At 39.5% G+C, this 10,143-nt stretch overlaps 1 protein-coding gene across 3 annotated transcripts in view; it reads right to left on the bottom strand.

Annotated features, from left to right (window-relative positions):
- robo3 (roundabout, axon guidance receptor, homolog 3 (Drosophila)) overlaps window positions 1-10,143 on the bottom strand; it is a 146,516-nt gene that overhangs the window by 62,271 nt on the left and 74,102 nt on the right. For all 3 annotated transcript variants that reach the window (XM_047805052.1, XM_047805053.1, XM_047805054.1), the window contains exon 2: window positions 6,356-6,682. In XM_047805052.1, the coding sequence (XP_047661008.1) occupies window positions 6,356-6,682 (327 nt within the window). The remainder of the gene's footprint in view (window positions 1-6,355; window positions 6,683-10,143) is intronic.

The following is a 10,143-nucleotide window of genomic DNA, read 5'->3' as shown; positions in this document are numbered from 1 at the left end:
TTCTGTAGCTAATCTTCTGTTGTGGCTTGTTTCAGCCAATCACATATAGGGCTAGAGGCATTAATTTTCAATGGGAAGAGTTTCCACGGACTTTCACAGTATTTTCATTTTATATCCTCTCTCTTGTCTCATTAGCAAACCAGTGGCATGCCTAGTTTGAAAAAAAAAAGGCAATGAAAACAGGATGAGCAAAGTGGTATGTAGTTATTCTTTATATTGAGTCCAGAGAGCTTCAAAACTCTGTTATTCATAGCCAAGAACTAATCATTGTAAACTGATTTTATGTAACAAGACCTGTAGTTGAAAAGCACAGGAATAAATTCTCAACAGCAGAGTGTTCTTGAACTGTAAATGACCTTAAACTGAATTTTACAGGCTGAGTTGTCTTGTCAGTACTGGCTATACAACACAACATTTACAATACTGTACATGTCAGTTCATATATGGCAGATATCTGTAGTCACACTAGCACAGATTTATTTGTGCTAAAAACTCTTTGTCTCTTTGTTTTGAGTCTGTTTTTGCCCCTTGATGATTGGTTGATTACTCTATTGTGTTTACCTGTTCTATGTCTCTGCTTGATTTTCTTATTTATATTGTATATATTGTGTATTTAAATTGTATTATAATTGTTAATTTTGCCTACGTTGAGTCAGGTCATAGATGGCAGCTAGCTGCAGTCACAATAGAACAGACCTATGCATGATAGACTCTGTAAAATTACTTACACTATAATATTTTAAAACGGTTTTGTAATTGTATTCACTATGACTGATGGAAAAATAGATCCTCCCTAATTTATGAAAAATATGTACGCTTAAAATGTTGCTTCTCTAAAAGGTTTGTGGTCATTGCCAATGAAATTCCACAATGTGAGAAAATCCCAACTGTCAGCCAATCAAAACAAAACAAGATTCTCTGGTTCTCCTTTCACATGTTCATTCCCAGAATTTCTTGGGACAGCTGCCACTTTGCCCTCACCTGTTCCCATGGAAATCAGCCCTGACCTTCACATAACCTCCTTTCAGAAGATCACATGACTATGACTCACCCAAATGCCCTCAGCAAAACTGGGCATCAGAGCATAGAGACGGGGTCACAAAGAGTAAAAGTGATACTGCATGGCACAATATTATTACTGGTTTATCCGGGTATTTATTGCATTTCACAGGGAAATTGTGGAAAACAAAAATCTCAGTGTGCAATACTGTATTGATGCACTTGCTTGCTACAATAATCGCACACTGGAAAATAATTTTGTTGTTAACCCGACTGTATGCATATCATGTACAACAGTGGTCCCCAACCCCCGGGCCGCGGACCAAATGGTACCGGGCCGCCCAAGGAACATTAAATTATTTCCATTTTATTTACTGTGGTGTATTTCTCTCGGGTTTGTGCGGCTTTCCATGGACGACAGGTTAACCGGGAGCTGAGAGACGTCATCTAAAGCCGCACCAATACCGCGCATGCGCAAAATATCGTGATATCCGGCCGGGATTAGGTGACGTCTTGTGCTGAGCGGCTGCAAGCGGCAGTGGCGTTGTAGCTTCGGTGGAGAGAAGGTGTGTATCGCTCTTCTCTCTGTTCACCGGTACTTTGTCATGTTTAACAGTGCTTGGTGTACGTGTATATTGTGTTTGCTCAAATTTAACCCACGAATTTGCAAAAATGAGCACGAAACAGACGTTGTTAGAAACTCTGCCGGTGTTCTGGATTAAAATCATGGCGGAATACCCTGAGATTGCCACCACAGCGCTTAAATCCCTATTGCCATTTCCGACATGCTGTCTGTGTGAAGCGGGGTTTTCTGCAGTGACAGCAACCAAAACAAAACAACGGAATAAACTGGACATAAGAAACACACTTCGGGTGTCATTGTCTCCTATTACCCCAGATGGAACCATCTCGTTGGAAAGAAACAAGTTCAGGGTTCTCATTGATTTAGCATTGTAGTGAGTTAAAAAGGCATGTACGATTAAATTAAAATTATTAATTTTAATTTAATTGTATAGCCGCCACCCCCCACCACCAGCGGGCCACGGTAAAATTATCAAACATTGACCGGTCTGCGACGAAAAAAAGGTTGGGGACCACTGATGTACAAGATGCGGTTTTCATATTTCAGGTCTTTGGAGAAGAAAAAAGCAACACAATCCATAACAATCAAATGGTACTGAAAATATCTAGTGATATGATTCCAAAATGATTCCCCATCACGTACAAGCCACAGACACATCAATCACATCAACAGCACAAGCCAATTTAACCTTTTAAAAACGATACTAAACTGACATGCACTAGCAGGAACAGTCACTTTCATCCCTCATTTACTGCAAAGCAGCTACTGTTTGCTGCTTCATATCATCTAAACTGCAGCTTGTTCATCTAAGCTTAGAACATGAAAATACCCTCACTGCCATAAATATCATCTTACAAAAATGGCATGTAAAGGCTTAGCAGAGTAACTGAGACTCTTCCTGTGTGCATTCATGCACTCCCACACGCACACACTGAGCCGGTGCCTGTCGCTGCTCTCCAGAACGCCTCTCATCAGTGCCCCATAATGTACAACATGCTGCCTGCTGCTGCCAGATGGAGCCGTTTGGCATTTGAGGTCCTCACTCCACTCCTCTCTCCACCTCTCACTCTGACTTACTCTCAGTCTCTCCCACTCCTTCTTAGCCCTATTCTCTGTCTACCTCCTTCTTAATGGCTCCCACCTCCTTCCCCAGCACAACCCCTCTCTATGTATCCCCACATGGGCTCCACCTCCTGTGCCCTACACCAGCAGTGTGGCAGGCCTGAGCAGCAGCTGAAGAGCCCTATGCCCCTCGGCTCCTGCCCACCACCTGCCTTCTGGCTCAGTGCCATGCTGGAACGAGGCTCGCTGATGCCATGCCAGCGCTGGCAGTGAGTGCCCCCATGATTCAACCCCATCCCTTCCCACCAATCCAAAGTGTGCCCATGGGCCTTACTCAATCACTCCACCATTAACCTGAGACGGCTTAACAATGATCGTGAAACACCTGCCATATGGGGTATTTCGTTTGATCATGACAACTGTCTCAGCCTATAGAAAGTTTTGACTAAATGGACATTGTTCTCCAATATAAAAGCAAGATCATGTCCAATGTGGGCTACACATATTGTATGGTTGTAAATTAGCTCACTGGGTCATGTCCTTTCATTTCATTATGCATTTAACTTTTTCTTCTTTCAAAAAAGAAAGCTAAGGCTCAGAACTCGATAGATAATAAGCAGGATTACTTTCTCTCAAATGAGAGAGATGACTAAAGTCCCATGAGGATCGCTGACAGTAGCAAGGAAAGGTTGCTGTGGTCCTAAAAGTCTAAACCAGATAAGCATTTTAAATCTAGAAAATTTACTGCAGGGATTTAGTTCCAAAATCTGGTTGAGCCATATTCAAACTGTAGTTAACTCTTTAGTATAACTCCTTCACACCTCGTAAGAATAATGGAATTCATTCATTGGGCTAATATTTCAGAATAAAACAAAAAAAAATACTGTTACATCTCTACAAAGAATGCCCTATACTTTAAGTTATATTACTTACAACCAAAGCTTACTGTTAACAGACCACATAGTGTAGTCCATTAATTTGTTTTAAATATAACATTAAATTAATCACTGTATTTTTTCATATAATTTTTTCACTATTTCATAAAATAAATGTAGTAATGATAAAGTTTTAAGCCCTCTTTAATGTTACTCAGAGCACACATGGCTTATTGTGTTATTCTGTAATTACTGGAGTGATTTCTAGAATTACGAACACTCGTTTGACTCAGTTCTGTATTTAATGAGGGCAAATCAGCATAAGGTAACACGATAGCTGAATTAAGTATGCCAAGAAAAAAAAAACTTTGCTTCTTGACATCTCATTTGTCAGTGTTTCAGACAGCATTACTTTGACATATAGGAATATTAGAGACAGGCTTTAAACACGCAACAGTTTATGCCACAACATTGTCAATGTGTGCTAAAAAGCTCTAACCCTAAAATAAACATGCTGCAATTAATGCAATTTCAGATTCAAACTTAAATTTAAAATCACTCTGCTCTGTGTCAGGGTTTTCCAAGCCCACAATTGTCTATGAACATTGGGATATGTAATGGGACAGCAAAATTCTATGCAATCATTTGATTTGGAGTCGGTGGTTTTATAAATAAAACACTCAACTGATTATTATTTCTGAAAGTAATTTTGTAGGGACACCACTGATTACAAAAGCCCCTTTCTGTAATTTCTATCAGATTCAGCCATCTGATTAGCAGCGTTCATAACGCAACTCTGCAAACATTGACATGAACTCTAAATGAACCCGCAAACGAGCCTGGGAAGCGTTATGTGGTGATGCGCTTTCACTGAACTCTGCAAACATGGATTCAGATTTTCTGTAATATCATTAGGCAAGTCTCAGATTTATTGTTGTGTTGCATAAAAAGGGTGAAGAGTTCATTTATAAATAAGGGGCTAACTTGTGTATTCACTAAATCTTATACAGCCCTAGAAGATGAGTAAGCAGCTATTCAGTATTTTTCTGTAATCACTTATATCACACAAGCCATGAAGGTCATATAAATCTGCTAAGAGAAAAATAGATTTCTTGGATTGAAGGTAAAGTGATTCAATCTGCCAAGCACATAGAGCAAAAAAAAGACACGAGAAGACTGTAATTTTCTGAATTCTTAACTATGCAGAAACACTATTTTAGTTTGGCAGACCACCCGTTCTCTCTCTCTCTCTCTCTCTCTCTCTCTCTCTCTCTCTCTCTCTCTCTCTCTCTCTCTCTTTCTTTCTTTCTCCCTCTCTCTCTCTTTCTCCCTCTCTCTCTCTCTCTTTCTCTCTCTCTCTCTCTCTCTCTCTCTCTCTGGAGTGGGAGTAAGCGAAGCATATTACCCCTCATCTACCACGCTCAGCAGATGGTAAAGCATTTAAACAGTCTGTCTTGAGGGCAACCAACACGGGTTCAGGGCTACATCATGTCTCTGTAGACAGTAAGTAAACACAGACTGAGTTGTCCAAACAGAAGACTGTCAGTCACTTCAAGCAAAGCTAAATCCAACTCAACACTGTTTTTTGGGAATTTCAGGCATAACTCATTGCCCTTTTATTTTTATCTCCTTAGTAAGGGGGAAAAAACCACAATTTTCGAAACACGTGATCTGGATACTTGATAATCGAATGATGGTAATCAAATTGTGCCGTCTATATTTGATTATACCAGGCTGGATATTAGAAGTCCTTCTGTTATAGGCTGGGGATGTTCCATGAGAGCTATGATGTGGCTTGACTAAACATCTGTTACCTGGAAGCAGCCAGCTTCACAAATCACTCATTCTTTTTTATTGTATGACTCTTTCACATATTCTGTTGTCCAGCTATCTGTTCTGATTCTACAAATCATGTCCTCATAAGCTTGGGTGATACTGACATTTCTCTGCTTGCAATTTATAATTTTACAAACATTTGCAATGAAAATTTGTTATGTTATTTTAAGGGTATTTTTGACTATTTTCAGCAGAAATAATTTGGTGTCATCTGCAATAAATATTTATTTGTTAGTAATATGATATTTAAATACCGTATATAACTGTCTAATGTCAGCTAAACCTGCCACATCCTCATAGACTTCAGTACACATTGACAAACTGCCTTTCTCCCTTTAACAAGACAAGACAGGCTGCAAATCCAGATGAAAACAAGTGAGATAAGGGAATAGGGCAAGGCATCCAGACAGAGTTAGTTAATATCTGAGTGGTCAAAACACCTACAGAAATGATGCACTTTTAGGTGTTTATGTTAACTTGTGAAGTCAAAGTCAAGTTTTTTAAAACAAGAAGTGTTTGTCAAAGTGCTGTACATACAAAAAGTAAACATGGTTTATTAATACAAACACACAAATAAAAGAAAAATAAGACAAAATAAAACAATAAAAGAAAGCAGCTCTCACATGGCATCGAACGCCAGACTGTAAGTTTTTTTTGTAATAAGTTTTTAGGCCAGATTTAAAGGGCTCCGATGCAAAATGTGTGAGGATGGCAGGTCTTATAAATTTATATAATATAATATAATATAATATAATATAATATAATATAATATAATATAATATAATCTGAGTAAATGTCAGTGGATATCGTGGCAATGTAAAGTCATGCCGTGATGATTAAATCATTATATCGTACCAGTCTAATCTTCTAAGACCAGCACTTACTCTCCCAATAGGATCCGATAATAATAACAGGAAATCACTCAAATAATAGGAAACAATGCAAACAAAGCTAAAAGAAACATGGAGGAAAATAGAAACAATCAAACATTTCAGCTTACTTGCAACTTCTAAAGATGCGTTGCGACTGACGGCCTCTCCAAGGTAGTTCCTGGCTACACACACGTAGACGCCTTCATCCGGCTTGCTCCGGCGTCCGTGCACAATCCTGAGGAAGAAGAGCGAACCTGTAGGGAGCAGCATGCGGTGCGAGCGAGGGTCCTCGCGGTCTGTCTCCACCCTCTCTCCATCTTTATACCACTCCACCATGGGTGTCGGCCGGCCCTCAGCTTTACAGTTCAGCGTTGCTGGCTCTCCCTTCGATACAATCAGGTCTGATGGATGCTCCACGATTCGCGGCGGTGCATCTTCTAACCTCGGTCGAGATCCTGTGATAAGACGGGATTCAGAGATAAGTGCTGGTGCTTAGAACAACCAGATTTATCCTGCTGTATCAAAAATGATCAGATTTGATTCATTAAAAGTGGGAGGGTAAAATAATTACTGGAGGGTGCTGTCAGGAAAACACAGACCTAATTAAATTTAATAGAACATATCAAAAAAAAAAAAAAACAGCTCATGAGTCTACATTTGTGAAACCGTCTCTTTGCAGGTCATTTATGCAAGCTGTGATTGTCATGAATAAAAAAAAGAAAAAAGGAAATACTATTTCTGGCAGGACTTGGAGGAGTAAAATGAAGACACATTATATATGCATGGCTGTGATGTATAGCGTTTAAATTGGGTGGCACAAAATGACATGCTCCACATTCAACAGTTACAGGAGAAAAACGGTGTCGTGGGAGGAGAAGTGGGATAGGATCACAGAAATAATTCTGTCTTGTGCTTTGAAAAATGTAGAGGAAAAAGGGGACTTTGTTTTTGATCATTTCTTCAGATTTTTATTTGAAATTTTTTTTTTATATATATATATTATTTGAAAAAATAAATGTGCTGGTTCCAATTTTAGATTTATACTGAAAACTAAACCAGGTGAATTTTAACTAACTGAAAAAGATGTTGCAATAAAACCAGAAGCTTTTTGCACTTAGTAACTGTCAAACTAATTGCTATATTCTTTCTGATGATTATAATTATACCAGGGTTAATAATATGGTTTAGACTTTGTATGGACAGCAGCCCATATTTCTGTGAAAAGCCAGAGAGCGATGAGAGGCTGTCTGACCAGCTCCTGACATACACAGGTGTAAGATATTTCTGATAAGGCTGTTTCAGTTCCACTGGGCAAATACCTTTTCCCTTCCACTAAATCCTCCAGGTCCCGATAGGATTATGAACAAAGAACAAATGCTTTTTAGTAGATCGAGAAGATAAGGCAGAATTTGCTGGTTTTCCACTCATACCAATTACCTGGAGTTGAAAGAAAGCCTTTTTGGACCTCTTTTGTTTACCACTCGGGGCACTTGAAAACAAATTCAACCCTCTTCACAACATATTTCAAACTTCCATTACTTCCCAGTAAAGTTTCAAGTAAAATAGCCCTTAAGCTAGTAACAAATGTAAGCCAAAAAAAATATCATTTCCTGTTTTTTTTTTTTAAATGACACGGTGACCTTAGAGAGTGACTACATTAGAGAGCAGAAGCCCAATCACCAGGCTGTGTACAGACTAGCTCACCACTGAATCCCCAAGCCTCTTACCCTTTCTGCCTCTGAAAACAAAAAAGCCTTCTGGCCTGCTGGGTGAAGTGAGAGAAGACCACCAGGGCTTGGCTAATAGCTTTTAGCAGACACATATAGAGCATCGAACAGACTGTGGTTGGCAGGGGGTGGAGGAGAGGCTCAGCAGGCAGGGAGTCAGAGAGCAGCTTTATAAATATTACAGGCCAAACGCGTGGACCTGCCACAGAGGACATGTAACATAAGGGACTTTAAAGGGAAAGTACTTGTGTGTGTAAAATGAGCTAAACAGGACTGATGCAGGAGTAGAGGCTAGCTGATTCTGAGCTGCAGCAAATTTCCAAGTTATACAAACCAGATCCCCTATTTTAACAAAACTACTTGTATATGCAGCAGTATATTTGAGCCATGATAATGCAGATGTCACATAGTTGGAAATACAAGAAAAATGACCCCCACATTTTCAGACAATAGTGTTTTGAGGATATGGAGATGCTTACAACCCATGGTCTGAGTTACAGACACTTAGGAAAGCAGGGAGTGCTTTACTGATGTGCTTTTTTTGCTGAAGTGAATCTTTAAGTTATGCACAGAGAAAAATGGCCATAAACACACTAAAGCCATCCTCACAAGGCTTGAGAAATAAGTCTATAAGCAAGCTTTCACTCTCCTTGATACCATGTACAGAGAGAGGTCATTAAGCTACATTAGCTCTTATAGCAGGGACTGTTAATTCAGTAGCCTAGTTTTTATTTAAAGCTGATTAGTTTCTTAAATAACCACAAAAGAAAAAATCTACTTCTTGCTGATCTTCAGAAAATAAAGGTCTTTCTTCAGTATGGAGCCAAGTTAAAGCACTTCACAGTGCTGAGACACACTTTGGGTGCTTTCACACCTATACTGTAGTTCGGTTCACTTGGTCCGGACCAAAGGCAAAAAATGATACATTGTAGCAGTTTTGGTTAATTTTCACACCACACTGATCGTTCTGTTCCGCACCAGTTGAAACGAACCAAAATGCAGTCATGTGATAACATCCACATCACTCATTGGCCACGTCTTTGAGCGTATTTCCTAAACTGCTTCTCGATTGGTCAGAATAAACGTGCGGGAAATTTCAACGAAACTCCGGAAGTAAACAAAACGAGGAAAATACAGGAAAATACAGCATACAGTACACCATGGAGAGACGACTGCACGCTGCAATTATGTTCGTGGTTGTAATCTACTACATCGCTTGTAAACAGCATTCTATGCAAAGTCTTAATTTTCAGAATGAAGCGCGGATGCGGCTTGAAAATATCATTTTAATGCACTGCAAATGACGAAGAGGCATCGCAAGACACTTCAGGAGGCGGCGAAAAAACTGTGACATGCTCATCTTCCGAAAATATTGCCAGCTGGTTTAGTCCAAAATGCGCAATACTTTTTGCAGTTAGGTCTATTCGATCTCAGATCGTGTTCTCACCACAAACGAACCGTAGCAGAGTTCGTTTGAAAGCGTACCGAGACCACCTCTTCAAGGAGGTCTCGGTACGCTTGTTTGGTCCGCTTTTGTTGCTCACCAGAGTTCGATTGCTGCATTCTCACCTGCCCAAACGAACCTCACCAAATGAGCAATCGAACTCTGGTACGATTCAACCGAACTAAACAAGGCAGGTGTGAAAGCACCCTTTGATGCTGTAACTATAGTGCAGGCTACTTGTCTCAAATTCGTTTCAGCCATCTGAGCAAAATAAACTGCAGTGTAAAGATGTCATAAAACTCCTGCTTACTACAAACAGTCTTAAACAGGTTGAACATGTTGAGGGAAAACAAAGGCACTAGCTGGATGCAACGTTGGACCAAACGTTGTCCAAAGATCTGAGTTTTTCACAAGACCACAAATTAAAAATTGAGCTTGAAGGAGATAAAGAACTTGCCCACTTCTATTAATTTGTGTTAATGCATTTAACTAATGTTAAAATTATTACATCACTTTTCTGCCAAGTCAGTTCTGTGAAACCTAAATGTTAGACTGAGCAGCATATTGGTGCGGTTACTCGGCTACTAAGAAATTCATGATTTGTCCTTCCCTGTATACAAAATTCATAGGATGTCCAGTTCAGCAAATTTTTTGGATTTCATTCAAATTGAGTTCTACAGCACAGCTAAATCCTGGCACTCGGTTTCATTAGTTAACAGTTAACCTTAATTTTTCCTTTGGGGTG

The sequence above is a fragment of the Tachysurus fulvidraco genome, chromosome 20 (genome assembly GCF_022655615.1).
Source record: "Tachysurus fulvidraco isolate hzauxx_2018 chromosome 20, HZAU_PFXX_2.0, whole genome shotgun sequence".
NCBI classification, from domain to species: Eukaryota; Metazoa; Chordata; class Actinopteri; order Siluriformes; family Bagridae; genus Tachysurus; species Tachysurus fulvidraco.
Note: the sequence above shows the minus strand (reverse complement) of the source record. Positions and strands in the feature narration are given on the sequence as shown.